The sequence below is a fragment of the Delphinapterus leucas genome, chromosome 2, assembly GCF_059928025.1.
Source record: "Delphinapterus leucas isolate spDelLeu-1000000601 "Yukka" chromosome 2, BTC_Dleu_Yukka2, whole genome shotgun sequence".
NCBI lineage: Eukaryota > Metazoa > Chordata > Mammalia > Artiodactyla > Monodontidae > Delphinapterus > Delphinapterus leucas.
This window is the reverse complement of record NC_143130.1, coordinates 138,989,888-139,010,391: the sequence shown is the minus strand read 5'-3', so window position 1 is coordinate 139,010,391 and position 20,504 is coordinate 138,989,888. Positions and strand designations below refer to the sequence as shown.

Below are 20,504 nucleotides of genomic sequence, written 5' to 3'. Positions count from 1 at the left end.
TGGAGTCAAATAAGTCACTTTTGGAAAATAAGGACAACATGCTTTGAGAAAAAGTCTTTAGGATTCATACTCAAGTGCCACCTTACAGGTGAAAATGACCTAAAGATAGTTTTTAACTTCCTGCAACTAAAATGTCTTTTAAGTCTACTTTACTACTACTTTCTGCTCAATTCAGAATGGTTCTTAACCAAGACTAGTTTTTTGGTGGGCAAAATAATGAACAAGGGCTAACTACCTTAGTAACTCTATCTTTTAAATTATTGATAGTTTCTATTTTAAAGGTTTCCCCACCCTAACAAAGAAACGATACTTGAGTATTAGGCCACTTGTTATAACTGTGGCATAGCACCAGGAGAACAAAGCTTTGCATATCTAATGTTGGTTCCTATTTGTTTTTACGCATCTCCCATCAGTTCTTCTTTGTTTTGATAATCAGATATAAAGGAGATTCACATAGGGAGGTCCAACAATATTTTTCATATTTTTATAAATAAAACATTCTTTATTAGCCTGGCAAGGATTCAGAAAAGATTTGCATCAAAGATCACACTAGTGTCACAAGAGTTTTAAAAAGCTTAAAAGGAGGTACTGTGTTCTGTCATAAACATAGGGCATTATTTTAGGGACCACTGGGGGACCCGACATGAAGAAGCTTTGATAACCCCATTAGCAGTGGGAATGTTTTCTTTCCAAGGGCATCTTCCAATTACATCCTCATAAGGTAATTTCAAAACACCATGAGAAGCTACTTAAGACAGAAGTCTCTATAAATAAAAAAGTTTCCTATTTCCATAATTCCTGCTACTGAATGAGAATACAGACTATGTTTGTATATTCAATTTTTATTTAGTAAAAGGAAATACCATTCTTCATATTCAAGTCTGAAATTTTCTGCCTCTAAAATAAATATTCCATTTACATATCAATTAATTATAAAGGCTTTTCAAACCACATAATGTGTATGTGTATATATGTGTATTACATGTTTGATGCATTACTATAAAATATACACATTTTGATGCTTATTTTTAACACATCTTCAAACTGTAATTAGGCCTTACGTTTTAGGTGGTTTATCTTTGCTTAAATTTATTGTCCGAATATTTCAAATACTATACTCACATCATTATACTCAACTCCAATTATTTCCTCCCACCTTCCCTAATCCTAATCCTATTTCACGACAGAACTTGCTTTATTCACTAACCTAATTCACATGTAATTGTGAAAGCTCCTGCACCTATTTATACTGAATCATAAAATTGCCTCTCCCACCCACCAATCATTACTATTTTTCCAGTAATTTTCTCAACAGTTAATTTTCAGATGGGTGTCAGCCACTAGTCGGAGGCAGCAGGCCACTGTTCCCAATTTTGCTTAGTAACTCGAATTTCTAGAAAATTTAGCATCAGATGATAATCAAAAAATAACTATGGAGGAGAGCTTCTATACAAGTAAGTGTGTTATGCTGCTGTTGCTGAATTAAAATTCATTTTTTAGTAGTGTCTAAAAATTAGTAAATCCATTTGACAACAAAGAAATGGCCAACTGAACATAGTTGGACATTACCGTGATCTAGCTAGACTGCCTAATCATTGGTTATTTTTAAGTCAATTCAGTCCATACGTGTGTAATACATGAGAAAAAACAAAAACAGTTTTCATTCAACAGCAAACAGGATGAACATTAAAAGGCCGAAATTTAATTGTTGTGATGTGGGGCAAGAATGTACTTTCCAAACTAGAATCAGGGGTGCATGCCACTTATTCTAATACAATACCTTGAAAAAGAAAAATGTCTTAGATAAAGCTAACACACAGAAACATCTGCTAGTACTGTGCACCCATGTGTTTGTTAGCTTTCCCAAATTGTACCTTTTTTAAAATGGAATTTTTGCTGTCGCTGTTTCCTCTTGTCCACTTCCTCCATTTTTCTCCAGCTCCCTTCCCTGCTGTCAACTGCAGGACCTTTCTTTTGACTGGGTGGCGCAGCCTTCTTTGAGGCCACTGTTTAGGGCACAAGTGCTATTAAAATGGTGCGACCAGTATATTCTCCAATTCCGAAAGGCGATACACATCATCTTCACAATGTGTCTCACCTTCATTAGACAAGAGGAATGGAAGTCCCAATAAGAAAACATTCCCTCAAACCTGAATCTCTAAGCAGGAACAGAGCGCTGCTGTACCCCAGACAGGTGCTTCTGGAGAACAAATATAAGATCATATACCTCTCTTGGCTCTTCTCTTCCTCTTCCTCTGAGTCTTTGTCAGAATCCTCCTGCTTTTTAATTTTCTTCTCCTTTTGCTTTGGTGTATTTTTTCTCCCCAGTAGTAACTCATTTTCTTTTTTCTCTGCAGTTTCATAGTCATCATCTTCATCCTTATTTTCTGTATCATTATCTTTTAATTTGTCTTCTGTTTTCTCTTCTTCAATTTCCTTTTTAATAGAATTTGCATCTCGAGCAATTCTCCTTCGTCCCTAATAGGGGGATAAAAGCTTTAAAGTAACTATCACTACAAAGGGCAAAAAAACATAGAAAAATGCATCTTTTCCTTAAACCTTCACAGCAATGACTCGTCTTCTCTCTAGCTTGAGACATGACACTGATAACCCATCAACTCCTGAACACTTTTCTCTTCCTCTCAAAAGGTAAAGAATAACCCATGTAAATTACTTAATTATGTCCAAGTGTACTATGATCCCTGGCTACATACTACATAAAAAATAAAAATTTTCTCCTGTGTTCACTCTATTATCTCACTTTTAATATTTCCTGACTATAATAACATTTTTTAAAGAATTATCTAAGTGTCAATGATGTAAGTTAATAATAATAAATCAGTCCCTTAAGTTTTTAGAAGTTCTGTCATCTCTAATTCTACTGTTTACGAAGATGAAATTAACATATCACTGTGTTTCAGTGTGATTACATTTTAAAAGGACTGAACTGTATCAATGGCCAAAAAGTGAGCTCATTTCTTTGAATGAGTATCTGGAGAGCTCACTAGGCCAGCAGTAACTTGTTATACGCCCAGCAGCTTTTATCCAGTCTCTCGCTGCATGCTCAAATGACCATGAAACTGTTGAGCCATTTCATTATCTCCTAAATTCTCCTTCCAGTCAACCTCTATACACTGGCAGAATTCCCCTCTACTTGGAATAAAGTGAGGATAAAAAAAGAGCCAAGAACTTTGGGAGCACTAGAATACTTAACAATATCTCAGTATAACAAATGTTTTACCTAGTTGCCGACTATGTGCTATTTAAACATCAAAGGTCGGGGAAAAAAAGAACTTAAATGTAAGTTCCATGAGGGCAGGGTCTCTGTCTTATTCACTTCTGTAACCTCAGATCTAGACAGTGCCTGGCACATGACAGGTGCTCTTTAAATATTTGTAGGTAAATGAATGAAAGCATCTGTTATCCATCAAAATTTAGGTTTGTATAACTTATACCTTTATCCCAGAAATCCCATTTTTAGAAGTCTGGCCTCTGTATTCAGATAAATGAGGAGGACATTTTTACAAACCTCTATATTTAGATAAATGGGGAGGACATTTTTACAAGCATATTTATTGCATCACTTTTTATAATCATAAAAAATTGGACAAAATCTTGAGGAAGGTAAATTTATGATACCTCCATACTACGCAGTACTCTGCAGATGTTTTACATAAAGATGAGGAGGGTCTTTATGTAATGACAAGGAAGTATGTCCACAATACATACAAGGGATATTATTCAGTCTTAAAAAGGAAGGAAGGGCTTCCCTGGTGGTGCAGTGGTTGAGAGTCCGCCTGCCGATGCAGGGGACACGAGTTCGTGCCCCGGTCCAGAGAATCCCACATGCCGCGGAGCGGCTAGGCCCGTGAGCCATGGCCGCTGAGCCTGTGCGTCCGGAGCCTGTGCTCCGCAACGAGAGAGGCCACAACAGTGAGAGGCCCGCGCACCGCAAAAAAAAAAAAAAAAAAAAAAAAAGGAAGGAAATTCTAATGCATACATGGATGAACCTTGAAGACCTTATGCAGAGTGAAATAAACCAGTCACAAAAGGACAAATACTACATAATTCCACTTATATGAAGTACCTAGAGTAGTCAAATTCATAGAAAGTAGAAGGGTGGTTGCCAGAGGCTGGGGAAGAGAGGAATGAGGAGTTACTGTTTAACAGGTACAGTTTCAGTTTTGCAAGATGAAAAAAGTTCTGGGGATGGATGGTGGTGATGGTTGTACAACAATGTGAATGTAGTTAATGCCACTGAACTGCACATGTAAAAACGGTGAAGATGATAAATTTTATGTTATGTGTGTTTACCACAATTTTTAAAAATTAAAGAAAGAAAAGAAACAAACCACTTTGGATGTTTCATGAAATTCACTAGAAGATTCCATTTACTAGATGATAAAATGGACAGTTTTAAAAAATGGTTTCTGAGCAAATAAAAGAGAAGATGATTTCACCTTTTCTTTTAAATACAATTTCACTGAAAAATAAGATGCATTATAATAAGTGAACTAATCTTTGACAGTGTGATTAAATTTTCTTTCTACTTCTAAAATTTGATAAATCCTACTGTGTAGACATCATCAGACAAAGATCAAAATAGTGAGGGACAATTCCTGATTTGAGTTATATACTAATGGAGAGGAAGAGTAGAGTTAGAACATAAAACCAGCGTGCACATGACTAGGAAACAAGGCAGAGCATGAAAAACTGCCACAAGAGCTGTACAGCGTGTTGTGAAGTCAAGAGAAAGAAAAGATCCCACCTGGCTGAGGGCACAGGTATTATAAAGAGGAGACTCATCCACTCAACAACTATTTAATAAGTCCTTACTATGTGCCAGGCACTATTCTAGATGCCTGGGATCTCTCAATTAATGGAATAAACACTAATCCCTGCCCTTGTGGAGTGTGATACTAGTCCAGAGTGGGGTAAAAGAAACAATAAATAGTAAACTGAACAAGTAAGTAAATTACAGATAGAAACAGCAACGTTAGAGGGACTGCCAGTGCCAAAGAGAGGAGGTAGGTTACAATTTTAGGTAAGGTGACCAGGATAGGCTTCAGTGAGGTGACACTTTAGCAAGACTTGACGGAAGTGAATATTTCAGACCGACCCCAGATGAGAATGACTTGAACAAACATAAACAGAACAAGAGGAGGAATGTTTTTTCAGGCAGAAGAAATAATATGTGGTATATTTAGAGAAAGGGAGCTAGGCTAGCCTGGCTGAAGCACAACCAAATACTGGAAAATAAACTAGGTTCATAGGAGTATTTTTGTGTATATCTGAAAATGCCCATAATAAAAAGGTTAAAATAATGCTAAAAATGAACTAGATAAAACTAGTCTTAACTACTTACCCTTGGAGATTTTAATTCTGTTTCTTCTCTTTCACTTTCACTGTTTGAATCAATATTTTCCTCAGGTTCACTCTTCACTTCTACTAAAGGCATTTCTTGATCTACTTTTGGAGCCTCTTCCATGGATTCTTCTAAGTCTTTTTTTTCCTCTTTTACTTTTGGTTCATGGTGGTGAACAGTTCTGAACTGAATATTTGCAGAACGGCAGTACTCCTCAAAACCATAGAGATACCTAAACAAACAATATTTCATTTTAAGAAATCTTAGTCTTTACATTTAACTTGAATACTATATTAAACACACACATGTTTTTTGAAAAGGAAAACTCAAGCCTTTTTTTTACAAAGTATTTTTTCTGTTACTGATTTATTGGTGTTTTATATAGGAAAACAGACAAAAATATTGATCAGAAAATATAATTTCTTTCCTGAAAAATCTGAGCTTGTGATAAGTGAACACAGCTATCATAGTTTTGATGTGAAGGCTGTTCACCACAAAAGGTACAACTCTATAACATGTATCGTAATTTCAGACTATAAAACACTGCCTGTATCTGTGATTTTGAAAAGAAAATCAGAACATGAAAAATGGAGTAAAGCAGACTTGGTACACTGAAATAACTTTCAATCACAGTATTTATTAACCGAAACCTTTTTATATACTTTCTCTGACTTTAATGTTCTTCGACTGATGTGTTCTTATTTAACTGTTAACAAATTAAGTGGAAAATACTCCTTGTAAATATTTATTCTTTGATGAATAAACTATACTACTTACTTTCTATAAGCAGTTTTTACATTGTAGGAAGCAGCTGAATTCAAAATAGGAATGCCAAGGTCCATATAAATTTGCTTCCATACAGCACCACTATCAATCTGGAAAATTAAGTTTTTATTTGTTAATGTTTGCAAAGGGAAATAATCTTTACACTAATACTGTATGTTCATTAAGAAAATGTGCTTATTACCTAAAGTACATATTATAGTGTAACATTAGACAATTTAGCTTTGCATTACAGTCTTACTTACCTTGTCACATCCACCTTGATGATAAACCAGTCTGAAGAGTTTGAAGAGATTGAGATCTTTATAGCCCAAAACAGGTGGTTTGTTGATTGGAGTACCTTTTAAATATCAGAGAGCAGAAATACCATGTTAATTCCAACGGAAAATACTAAGTTGAAAACAAAGCTTATCAATTTCTAATTTCCCAAATATCACTAATCAGAGGCATATATTTAAAGAACCTCAAATTATATAAGACAACACAAAATATTCTCTATATTCTTTACACAGTATTGTGGTGGTCTTTAGTTTTACTGCCACAACTAATAAAATAACCTCTCTAACTGCCACTGAATTGGATAAAACTAAATCAAACCTTGGGCCTGCAAGGTGTAGCCAATGATGTTGCTGGTTCAAGAAGCCTGGGCAAGAAAACATACAATGGAAAGGGCACATTTTAGGCCATGGTTCCATTTTGAATACTTCAACACAAACGTTAAGATGGGTGGCAGTCATCTGAAGGATCATTGCTGAAGGCCACTAGAACTGATTTATCTGAGGATTTCCAGGACTTACATAATGCCAGTAAGTATGATGATTTATAAAGCTTCTATTTCTTCTAACTTTATTAGAAATCCTACTCCGTTTAGATAGGGGCTATTATGTTTAATTTGTTGAGACCAAGGATCAGACTAGTTTACTTGCCACAAAAACGCCATTAGTAAATAATGGGTATGTAAATTTACATTATGATTGTTCACTTTCTATTACTCAAATATTATTATAATATTTTCTGGTTTCATAAGTCTCAAGAAGATAAAATTTAACTATACCAAAACTACTTTTCCTCTACATTTGTACTCAAACTAGACATTAGTAGTTGTCTTTATTCCCAATACTATTATTATCAGCTATAACTGATTCTTAGGCTTGAAATCCAAATCCCTGTACCATGATTTGAACAAAAATAATACATAAACCTAGAATATAAAACAGTAAAAGAAATGTCTACTTTTTTTGGCCATGCCACACTAGTTCCCAGACCAGGGACTGAACCTGGGCCCTCAGCAGTGAAAACGCTGAGTCCTAATCACTGGACTGCCAGGGAATTCCCAGAAATGCCTGCTTTTAAATAATAAGCATGAAAATACCTCTGTCTTCCATAAACTTATAAAGCTGTTGAAGGAAGCTGTCCCTCTCTTCAGGATCAGGTTCTTCCTCAGGCTGTAAAGATAAACTATATAAATATACAGAACAATGAATAGGAGATACACTGTCTTCTTTGTTTTTTGTTTTGGGAAACCAAGGTAAGGGAATAAAATTTTAATGAAGCCAGAAAATATGAATTTTTCTCAAAATCCTACAACGCCATACTTTAATTCATATTTTGATAGAGCTGGTTTGATGTGACTGTCAGGATATACAATCTCTACTCTTCACCCCATTTATCAGTTGAAGCTTCCCATTAATTATCTCTGTGGGGACTAAGATTAGCCATGAGGAAAAGGTTTAGGAATGGGGTGAGAGTGTTTTCACCTCATCTGGTGTTTTTTAAAAAATCCTCAAAATATCATGTGGCCCATAGGAATATACTGATAGATAAGCGTAATAATTACAAATGTATTTATTATTTTAAAATAATCCACATACTAATATTAAAATTTTGTTACTGTTGAATATAAACCAGAGGCTGTGAAGTCACATGGCAAAGGTTTTTTGTTTGGATAGCACAATGTTTTAAAGAAATTTAAATGCATGTAAATGAGCCATATAAATTTTATTTTGTCCCAGACTCCACCAGCCCCTCTTGTATCACAGTAGCCTGCTTTTCTCATTTGGCTTTCTTGCAGGGCCTCTGTAGTTGACTTTGCAACCCCTTAAAATAGAACAATGAAAATTATTTCTTAAGGAAGGAAACTAGATACATAACTACAATTTAGTTCTATGGAAAAAAAATTAATGGAAAACATTCATACAGAAACAACTATTCCTACAAATACCTATTTGTGTGTTACATTTTACTAATTATATAAACCTAATGATTTCTTCTTATGCAAACAAATGGATTTTGGGTTTTAATAAAATATTTCCTTTTCTGATAGACTACTTATAAATTAATATTTGGGAAAATTCTTGAAGTTTAACAATACTATGGAGAAACAAAGAAAACACTGATATATTTCTTTCATATAAATTATCATAATTTAATTTCAGAGTACTACTTTTTTTTTTTTTTAATAGATTTATTTAATTTTGGCTGCAATGGGTCTTCGTTGCTGCCCGCGGGCTTTCTCTAGTTGCAGCGAGCAGGGGCTGCTCTGCGTTATGGTGCGCGGGCTTCTCATTGTGGTGGCCTCTCTTGTTGCGGAGCACGGGCTCTAGGCACGCGGACTTCAAGAGTTGTGGCGCATGGGCTCAGTAGTTGTGGCTCGTGGGCTCTAGAGCGCAGGCTAAGTAGTTGTGGCACACAGGCTTAGTTGCTCCGCGGCATGTGGGATCTTCTCGGACCAGGGCTCGAACCCGTGTCCCCTGCATTGGCAGGTGGATTCTTAACCACTGTGCCACCAGGGAAGCCCCAGAGTACTACTATTTTTCCATGTTTCAAAACAAGAATTCAGACTTTTGTCTTTCAAAGCCATATTCAAAGCAAAGGCAACTGTCAAGCAATAAATATTGAGTGCTCACAATCCAGAGAGCAAAAAAAATTTTTTAAGTTTTTAACAGCTAATAATATAGCCAAGATCAATAAACATGTAGTTAACTAAAATATATTTTAAAAAACATGAGGCAATCAAGGTCGATTAAAATATATAACATAAAAAGCATGAGGCAATCTACAGAAAAGTCTTTCCCTCAGTACAGTCTGTTTTTTTCTTTCAGTACATTCATGAAGAATGACTTACAGGGCTTCCCTGGTGGCTCAGTGGTTGAGAATCTGCCTGCTAATGCAGGGGACACGGGTTTGAGCCCTGGTTGGGGAGGATCCCACATGCCGTGGAGCAACTAGGCCCGTGAACCACAACTACTGAGCCTGCGCGTCTGGAGCCTGTGCTCCGCAAGAAGAGAGGCCGCGATAGTGAGAGGCCCGCGCACCGCGATGAAGAGTGGCCCCCACCTGCCACAACTAGAGAAAGCCCTCACACAGAAACTAAGACCCAACACAGCAAAAATAAATTAATTAATTAATAAACTCCTACCCTCAACATCTTCTTAAAAAAAAAAAAAAATGACATAGCATCGGAGTACTTTCAGTTTAACAAAATTTAAGAAACTTAAGTCGAAGTTCTAGTAAGCCTCAAAAATTAGCAATATACGGGCTTCCCTGGTGGCGCAGTGGTTGAGAGTCCGCCTGGCGATGCAGGGGACACGGGTTCATGCCCTGGTCCGGGAAGATCCCACATGCCACAGAGCGGCTGGGCCCGTGAGCCATGGCCACTGAGCCTGCACATCCAGAGCCTGTGCTCTGCAACAGGAGAGGCCACAACAGTGAGAGGCCCGCGTACCGCAAAAAAAAAAAAAAAAAAAAAAAATAGCAATATACAGACTTAATAGTTAGCAATATACATACAGACTTAATAATCACTACAGAATTAATAAAGGTCTTTACTAAATACTCAGATCAAGACATGGCAATTTTTTCCCCAACTGCATTAAAAAATTTTGCTTTTACAAGGTTGTGAAAACAACTGCCAATGAGTTAACTCAAGAAAAGAGTAATCTGGTAGCCTAAGAATCATTTCAGATACTAATTTTAAGGACTTCTGGTATGGGGAAAAAAATAAAAACAACTTATACCAGACTGGGTCTATGCTTTGCCTGTCCCTCGTAATCACAATAGTCTCTCCTCAGACTAACACCTCATTTTTAGTATTTATGATCTTACAGAATTCAAAGAAGACTGCTGTATCCAGTATATGTAAAAGCAATTGTTTTTAAAAAGCACTGGTTTGAAATCAAAGTTTCTTCCAAAAGCAAGTAAACAAAATGAACCCATCAATTGCAAATAAGGTGTTTATTGAGGTTTTACCAAACATTTGATAAATTCTTAATTAAGAATATAGTTTTATAGATAAAAATCGGTAGTTTAAATTCATTGGAATTATAAGTTAGTGGATGTCAAGAGTGTTTTAAGTACCATGAGAAACTATGGCCATAAAATTTTAAGTTCAGAATGCAGTTATCAGGTGTAAAAACAAGATATAAATGAATAAAGAATTCTACTTAAAAACAACTGCCTGCTTGAAAGGAAATTTATTTCGAGTAAAAAAAAAAAGATGATGCTATAAACAAAGTTTTAAATTTACCTGATGGTCTTTGCAAAACTCAAAACTGCTTAATCTCTTACAATAAGTAATTCTTCACAATCATTTTTTTTTTAAAAAACAGCTGTCCTGTTAGTCACCTTAGAGTAAAATTGCACATGGTAGAAAATGCCTCCAACTAGAAGACTCTGCCTTTATGACTTTTGTATGGGGGTGGCGCTTGCTATCACAATACCTGCAGGGTCTCTCTCCCGGTTGGGAGCCAAGAGGGTTTTCCATCCCTCAAGGGTTCTGAAGTGGGATAGGGCTATAATAATGGGAGGTGGAGCCCACTAGACTGCTGTTGAGCCTTCTTCCCTTCGTTTAGTCAAGGATGTGAAGAGTAACTATGCACCCCGTAAAATGCCAGGGCAGGGAAGGGGGCTAAGAATATAGAAGAGGCATGAATATGATCATAATTTTAAGAAAGTTACAATTTTAGTTAGCAGGAGTATAACTTCCTAGTATTATAGTAGTTGTATATCTATCTACTACTAGATTATGTATTTTCTGACTTTGGACACTATGTCTTCAAATACAGCTCAAGCATTTTTGATAGTTACCATGAATCACAGACTTTTGCAAAAGTATTGCAATTCAAATCAGAAAACTTTGGCCCTCAAGTCTGGCAGGAGGTGTGGAAATGTAAAACCAGCCAATTCGACAAAATGTGATAAGTGTTGTAAAATACATAAAAGAATACAGGAGCAAGGTGAGGGGATGAATGGTTCTGCTGGGGCTGCGGTGATGGTGGTAATAGTAGGGAAAGCCTCAGAATGGGAAGAGCATACAGCCTGGGAACAAGAGCAAACAGGATAAACATGAGGCTTGCAAAGGCAGGCTGTGATTAGGAAAGGACTTTGTAATGATATGTTAGAGAATCAGAACTGGACACTCTGGGTAGATGTGAGATTTGAGAGAGCTAGAGAGGAACTAGGTCAGATTTGTATTTTTAAAAGTTCTCTGAGTTTGATGGATTGGAAGGGAAAGGGGAGCTACTGTCACAGTCCACAAAGAGAGGATCAATGCCTGAATTAGTCTTGCCACCTGATGATGGAAAGATGACCCCTCCCCCTGAAGCAGAGAGAAAAGAGAGCATGGGAGAGTGAGAGAGAGGTGTTAATGCTGAGATTTTTTTTTAGTTTAGGTTATTCATGTTTGTTGTCCTCAAAGTTTCAACATGTTATAAGTGCTCAATAAGTTCCATGAAGTTAAAGACATGCTGATTTTAGTCAGTTTTATTGTCAATGACTGGTATTTACTTTTATTTTTATTTTTGTGCCCCAAAATTAATTTATTCCAAGAGGAATCTCATTTTTATATTTCTAGTTTTAAAAAACCTACTTCGATGCAGTACAGAGGGACAGACTGGAGTAGGGAAAGCATGGACATGGAAAGAACAAGTTGCTACTGCACCAGTCTAGCTAGGTGAAAGAGTAGAGTGGCTTGAACTAAGGTGACAGAGAGTAGGAACTGAAGGAAGTGGGCAAATTTGAGAGCTATAAAGTAAGTAGAAGAGACAGGATCTGATGTCTCATTGGATAGGGAGGCAAGAATGAGAGGATTAAGGTGACTTCCATTTATCTAGCTTGAGTAATTGGGGGAATGGTGCTTCTATTCAAGTGAATTAGGAACAAACAGGGAAAGGACAGGTTTTGGGGAAAAGATGAGTGCAGTCTTGCACATACAGAGTTTGAGGACTTACAAAATATGAAGAAATCCTCATTGGAATTTTAATATAAATGTCTGGAGTTAAGAAAGAGACATCTTTGATGCACATATAGATTTGGAGTCATTACATCATTTAGTTACGAAGTAAACCAGAAAAAAATGCAACGTCATGTATGTCAGGTGATTTAAGAAGGTAGGCATGTCAAAGATGCTGAATGCCTACTAAGGAGTCAAATGAAATCATGACAAAAATTTGTTGGACTTAGCACAAAAATTTGTTGGAGGTCACTGGTGACCTTAGTTAAGTTGTTTTAGGTGTGGTGGAAGTACAAGATGCACTACAGTGAATAAAGAGTGAACGGGGGGCAGGGTGGTAGCGTCAGGAAATAGAACGGTGTATATACCTCTGAGCAATCTGGCCATAAGGTGGAGGGGTTGGTGGAAGGAATCTGGACAGGTTGCTAGAAGGTTGGAAGAGATGTAAGCATGTTTTTAAAAGCTGGGAAGAAGGTTACAACACAAAGGAATAGATTAAAGATGCTGGAAAGAAAAGAGATACTTCACAGTCTAAGACAAGAAAGAAGGGAATGAGATCCAGAGCCTAAAAAGATGGACTCTTCTTACAGAAGAGGACAACATACTATCAATTGTACATTAAGGGAAGGAGAGCAGGCAGGTGGGGTTTAGAGCTGGCTCCCAATTTGAAGCTCCTAGTTTCTTTCCAAAGTGAGTGGAGTGGGGGTAGCGTTGCTGGCTTAATGGAGGAGATAATGATTAGATTATAGAAACTGAGAACCGACCAATAGTATTGAAGGCCCAGTGAAATTTGTTCATCATAAAATTTAGAGTGGTACCATTCTTCTCTGTTGTGTACACTTAAACAGAAAATTTCAGAAACCACATGTCATGCCTAATATATTCATTATGTGGTAAGACACTGTTTTATAATTTCACAAAACAGTTTACAACCTGCCTATAACAAATTAGTAATTCCCCCCCCCATTTTAAAAGGTACATATATCTTACTTTCAGTCATCAAGCTGTGGTTCACATGCTATCAAATCTAAGGTTTTAAAATCAGTCTTACTAACACAACTATAAAATACCTTTTTCTATAAGTACATTAAAATGTAGGTGTATTTGTGTGTACAAATGTGCAATCCTCATTAATCTGATGAGGTGATCCTAATTTGGTTAGAGTCTTATGCTAACACTGTGAAGAAAGGTTTTGCTAAAGACATTAGGACATTTTTGCTTGCTTATTTAATAGGCTACACTTTAAGACCTTAGCAGATAAGTTATTACATTTGAATGCAAGCTAAAGTCTCAGTTATTCATTGAAGGTTGGCTTTATAGGGTCTGCTTAGAAACACCTGATTGGCAGCTGGAGTTATTAGATATACCTAAAATACTAATATTACCTTTAAATTTTTCTGTAAATTTTATTGACTTAACAGGATTTTCCTGAGTTATCAAGCATTTACTATAGGTTTATACCCAAAGTGATCTTGAAAGATTACTAACAAATGCCTTTATGGTTGATCTACAAAAAGGCATAAATACACAAAAAACACTTGATTTAAACATTAAAAAAAAAAACCTCACATTTCGATGAATTAAAAAGTTCAAGCACTTATGATTTTTATAATAGGGGAATGTAATCCTAGGAATTAAATTTAACAGTGATCCCTAGAAGTTCAACGACTGGAGAAATGGGTGTCAATACTTCTAAACAAAAAAGAGCATTTCTTGGGCTTCCCTGGTGGTGCAGTGGTTGAGAGTCCGCCTGCCGATGCAGGGGACACGGGTGCGTGCCCCGGTCCGGGAAGATCCCACATGCCGCGGAGCGGCTGGGCCCATGAGCCATGGCCGCTGAGCCTGCGCATCCGGAGCCTGTGCTCCACAACAGGAGAGGCCAAAAAAAAAAAAGAGCATTTCTTATAAAAATTCACGAAATTCTAATTTTCATTACTAAATATGAAATTAAAGGAGATTTTTGAAAGGGCCCAACATATAAGCCTACCTATAGCAAACCAAAAGGATAAAAGAACTAAGACTAGTCAAATTCCCACCTGATATTCAGTTTTCTAAACATTCACCTATTTATTTTACCCTTAGACAACTCTCCTACATTCATCCAAAGTGAATATAAGTCAGGGGTAAATGAATACCTGACATCATTGTTTATGTTTACATGAACTTTTCAATCAATTTCAAAGCTCAAAAGGAAATTCAGTAATATCTTTTCTAATATAAAAATGTCCTAACAAAATACATTTAAGTAATACCCACAAAAATATTCTCCAGATCCTTTTTCAATATAATTATCAATGACTTAAAATGTAGAGTCATCAATATAGGTAGGACCTACTTCCTGTCAGACTCTCAAGTCTCTTCCTACCCAGTAATAGTATGAAATATATTTCTTGTACTCAAATCCTAAACTACCAATGCTTAGGAATTCAAAATAATATTAAGTATAAAAGATGCTCCTCCACAGTAAGTCTCAAATCTCCTGATTAAGGCTATGTTAGGGTACTCAAAGTATCAAATATAAAAACAATGTGCACTGCCCATTAGTACTGCAGAAGTATCTAACACTTGTATGATTCTACTGCATAAAATTTACAAACACCAAATGGCTGGCTAAAGTATTGTTACAGTGGTTTACAGAATATTATAAAAGATCTTTTTGATCATTGTCAAGCAACATTAAATCCTCATGGAAAGCATAGCATAATTACATTTTGGGAAGAATATGATCTGTAATGTAAATATAATAGCTTAGCCTCACTTATATAGTAAAGGCCTGTAATGACTAAGCCAGGTAGGCCCTGGCTTATCAGATTTTAATTCATTTTATACCATATCCATTTTTTTCCTTTGCTATAGATTAAACTGCTTTTCAGTTTTACAATATATCAAATTTTAAAAAATTACTGTCCAAGACAGGTTAGAATGATTCAGCATCTAAATCTTAAATCCAAGAGCAAGAAATGCAGCTGATTTTTTTTTTTCTAAAGCAACCCAACCTCACTAAAGAAAATCTACTTGTACAGCCAGAGAAAAAGAGGAAATTAGTTTCTATTAGGTAATTCAATGAAGTATATGCATGAAAATGAATATCTGAAAAATAGTTTTAAATAATCATATAATCAATGACTACATTTTGCGATTGTGCTTTTCTTTCTTTAGATGAAAAGCATCTTGGTTCACTTAATTTTAACAGTTCATAATTTAAGTAATACATTTTAAGAAGATACTATCCTTACAAAGGTCCTTACCTTTTTAAATTTCTTTACTTACTACCTGCAAACAATAGGTAACAGAGCTTGCCTCTGCTCTTCATTCTTTTTTACTAACATTTACTCACAGCTTAAATAAAACATTATGACTTTTACAAAATTAATAGCTATAATAAGACCACTATTTACTACTTACTATTTTACAGCCATACTCTCTACCCTTACTACTCAGCCTTTTTAACCCTCTTTGTTTAAAATTTCAGGTTTTTTGGGGGGGTGGGGATCAGGGAAAATGCATTTTGAAAGGGATACAAATCAAAAGTATTAGCAAAAATAAAGAGACTATGTATTTCAGTATTTGGCAATATAAGATCCTAACTTCAATGTTTCAATGTTAATTTAAAAAAAAAAAAAAAAAAGCAAAACCAGACTCCAACAGTTCACACCCTGAAAATGTGGCCTATTTACCCTGAAAACATATAATCTATAAATAAATACAGATAAAATACAAAAATCACATTTAATATTTAGACTTTAAATCCCAAATTTTTCCAAACTGTCATTATCATTTTCATTTCAAACTCTATCTTATGTTTCAGAAAAATAGCCTTCATCCTCTGATATTCTAAAAATAGACTCCTACTGTCTCTTTTACATGAAACAATTACGCTTGGTTACGAGTCCTACCATATCAGCCAAATCATCAATACCTAAAATTCTTATTTAACCTCATTTTTGGCAATCAAAATGGTAATATATAAAAAAAATCTTACCTATATGCTGCATTTTCTTTCACATGTAAAATGGTTAGATTCCCCTTCTACTTAATCAGTACAGTATCTGAACATTTTTCAGTCTGACTTGCAATATTTGCTTTTCCTCTTAGGGCATAGCATCCGCAGGGTTATACAGCACTACTTACATTCTCTTCCACATAAAAATCAGACATTACATGAAAGGAAAAGAAAGACAGCCCATTTCAAAGCATCTGGCAAACCTCCATTGGCAACCCGCCAAGCCTCTGCAAAACCTTCCTGTCTTTCCGAGCATGCTCACTTAAAACCAACAGCCCGTTACTATGGCAACTCTGTAGGCAGCCTGTAAGTATGAACCGCCATTCTGATTTCAGAGTGCAAAAAGCCAAATACTGCAGGGGAAGTAAAAGGGAAGAAACACCCTATGCCCTATATCACATACAAGTACACTCATTTTGTTTCAAAAATTCTTATTTGTGTATGTAAAACAGAAACAAACATTCCACATTTTCCAAGCAAAGATTTTTCATGCTCAAATAGGTCTTTTTCAGTAAACTCATTCTCTTTGTCTGCCCCGAAGCCCCTTTACCTCATAACAACCAAAACTATACTGGACAGTTTATCCCACTTGACAAAACAGTGCTGAAAAAATAGACAGCAATATTCATGAAAGCAATTATGTGGTACTTCATGAATGATTTCCTACAATTACACATACATTCTTAACAACACAGTGATATTACAAAGAAAACCATTAGCACCTATAAAATACAATCTAAATCTTTTCTATGATTTATCCAACTGCCAAATGAAATATTCTTCCATTTAGATAGGATTTTTTTAATCCTCATTATCCTTGAGATACTGTGAAATGTCTGAAAGAGGTGAAATTTCAAAGTTAAGACAGACCAGACCTGTGTTCAAATCCCTGCTCTCCACATTTGAGCTGTGTCATCTTTGGAAAGTTATTTAATCTTTCTGACCCTCACTTTTCTCTTTAAAGTAGAATAACAACAGTTACTCCATCTGGCAATAATTTAAATGAGTTAACACATGTAATATACCTAAAAGTTACATTTCCTTCCTCCTTGGTTATTTGGAAAAGATGTTATTAAAAAAAAAAGTCTGCACTTGCTGCTCATTTAACCTGAAAAGTTCTTCTTTGTAATCTCTTACCCACTAAAAATTAGTTCTGATTTGCCCACTAAGCTAAAAGCCAGAAAGCTCCCCCTTCCCCAAGTAAAGCTGAGCTAGAAAAAGACAGCAACAAATAATATAAAGAATCTAAACACAGGGAAAATATATGAAGGTATTGTTTTTAGAGTATTGAAATGTTTTCATATGTTACAAACATGAAATTTCACCTACCATCTCTTCTTCTTCCTTTTTGGCCTCCTTTTCCTTCTCTTCATCATTTTCTTCAGCTGGGCCAACTTCATCATCACTACTGGATGACTCAAGGATTTCACTTATATCCATTTTCCAATTATCAGGAACAACTCTAGTTTTTAAGAAGATGCTTGCTTTCTGCAGCCCTAAAAGTAAAAATGTACTTCAGCACTTGTTATGGAATTAGCACCACAGAATAATACAAAGCCATGACATTCAGAGTCAGAAGATCTGGATTCAAATTCAGCTGTCATTTCTAAAATGATACAGTAAATTTGAACATATAAGTTATAATATATTAATGTTTATTTTCCTCTAGGGAATACTGTCAGAAATGTTAGTGATAAAACATACAAAGAATTAAGGTCAAATACTTTATCTAGATATTAAAAAAAGGCATTAAAGAAGAGTGGATATCAACTCTAAACAGTTAAAATGGCACCAGAAAATATTCAGTCTTGCTTTTGCCACTAAATTTGCCATTTAGAGTCACATCATGAAATAATGGATTGATTCATCCTTATTTTACCTGGTTTAGCAGAGAGCTCAGATTCAGGTAGATTGAGAATGTCTACTTCCTTGATATCCTTTCTTGCTATAGAATAACTAATTACAGAGAAAAATAAATAGGAGGGAAACCATTACTAAATAAGAATTATCACTTAAAGAGTCATGTTAACACACAGAAAATATAAATCTCAAAATCAAAATTATTTTACTTATAAATTGTTTTAAAAAGACCATGTATATCCTAATCCTTAATAAAGGGCAAGAGGTAATATAGGCAAAGCTAATATCTTAATTCTAAAGATTCACATACTCAAAGCACACTAATTTGAGAGCCTCACATTTGTAATATTTCAATTTATGCAACCCTCTTACCTACAATATGGGGTCGTTTATTTATATCAGCATGGTATTTTCCTTATAGTGTCTATTTTGATCTTTCATATTTCTCAAATTTACTATTCAGTTCAGTATGAATAATTTAATAGATGGTAACATTAAAATATTTTTATCATTGTAAGATATATTATGGTATCAAATTTTTCACAGAGAATCACAACTCAATAAATACATAATTTTACATTTTTTGGAAACAAAGCAAAGTTGAAGTGAAGGAAGGTTTCTAAAACTCTGACCTTTTTTAAAATTAATTTTTATTGGAGTTCAAAATCTGACATTTAATCAGAAAAAAAGTCAAAATAATTATTCTAGTAATATAAATTCTATTAAAAGTAAATTTCATGTTTTATAATATGAAATAGTACACATAATAAAAATAAAGAATTCTTACATAATATTAGGGCTTCCCTGATGGCTCAGTGGTTAAGAATCCGCCTGCCAATGCAGGGGACACAGGTTCCAGCCCTGGTCCGGGAAGATCCCACATGCCGTGGAGCAATTAAGCCCATGCGCCACAACTACTGAGCCTGGTCTCTACAGCCCATAAACCACAACTGCTGGAAGTCTGCACGCCTAGAGCTCTTGCTCCACAACAAAAGAAGCAACCGCAATGAGAAGCCCGAGCACCACAAAGAAGAGTAGCCCCTGCTCGCCACAACTAGAGAAAGCCCGCACGCAGCAATGAAGACCCAGCGCAGCCAAAAATAAATAAATAAATAAAATAAAATTTAAAAAAGAATTCTTACAATTAAAGAGAAAATCAATACTATGCTTTGTTTTAAAACTTTTTAAATATTATTCTCAAATACTGTTGTTCAGTTTTTATATAAAAATTTTAGGGATTTCCCTGGTGGTGCAGTGGTTAAGAATCTGCCTGCCAATGCAGGGGACACGGGTTTGAGCCCTGGTCGGGGAAGATCCCACATGCCACGGAGCAACTAAGCCCATGCGCCACAGCAACTGAGCCTGCACTCTAGAGCCCGCGAGCCACAGCTACTGAGCCCACATGCTGCAACTACTGAAGCCTGTGTGCCTAGAGACTGTGCTCCACAACAAGAGAAGCCACCGCAATGAGAAGCCCGCGCACCACAATGATGAGTAGCCCCCACTCGCCGCAACTGGAGAAAGCCCGCGCACAGCAACTGAAGACCCAAGGCAGCCAAAAATAAAATAAATTTATTTAAAAAAAATTTTTTAAAATAACCTACATTACAAAAATGTCAAAACATATAGGTAACAACTTCTCAGTTCATGAAATGATTAAGTTTTAAAAAATAAAGTCTTGATTTCCATTTTTTTCTCCCAATGTAACACTATTAAGTGATTCATTACTCACAATTTAGAATCGATAAATGACCGAATTAAACATTGGTCTTTTTTCACTGTGATATCATCATTACAACTGGGAGATACTACCTGAAATATAAAATAAAAGCAGATTGATTACTACTTTCCCTACTCAAAGAAAGAATATATTTTTTAAAATAACAATTCTGGATCCCCTAACTTCTTGAAATGATTATATTTGACAAGAAATAGGTTCATTGTCAACAGCTTCCATACCATAATAAATTTACTTACAAAAGATTGCCTTATAATTTTTCTTTAGCATATTGGCTTTCTAGATATTTAATATACACAGTCATTAGATAATAAAATGAATAATTAATGAAATATAAACCATAATGTGACCACTTTAAAAATATTAGGATTTATTCTAAGCCAAATAATAATAACTCATTTACTGTCCAAAAAACAAAATGTATGATCTATGATGAAGACATGCCATATTATATATTTTTTTAAATGCACTTAAATCAGGATCAATTTTGAAATCCGGCTATTTGATTAAATAAGCACCTAAGTTC

At 35.4% G+C, this 20,504-nt stretch overlaps 1 protein-coding gene across 4 annotated transcripts in view; it reads right to left on the bottom strand.

Annotated features, from left to right (window-relative positions):
* Positions 1–20,504, bottom strand: part of ARID4A (AT-rich interaction domain 4A) — a 59,581-nt gene that overhangs the window by 19,034 nt on the left and 20,043 nt on the right. For all 4 annotated transcript variants that reach the window (XM_022570471.3, XM_089907758.1, XM_022570469.3 and 1 more), the window contains 8 exons: positions 19,973–20,052; positions 18,260–18,336; positions 17,710–17,876; positions 7,521–7,593; positions 6,394–6,488; positions 6,143–6,240; positions 5,366–5,597; positions 2,228–2,478 (listed from right to left, as the gene is read on the bottom strand). In XM_022570471.3, coding sequence (XP_022426179.1) covers positions 2,228–2,478; positions 5,366–5,597; positions 6,143–6,240; positions 6,394–6,488; positions 7,521–7,593; positions 17,710–17,876; positions 18,260–18,336; positions 19,973–20,052 — 1,073 coding nt within the window. The remainder of the gene's footprint in view (positions 1–2,227; positions 2,479–5,365; positions 5,598–6,142; positions 6,241–6,393; positions 6,489–7,520; positions 7,594–17,709; positions 17,877–18,259; positions 18,337–19,972; positions 20,053–20,504) is intronic.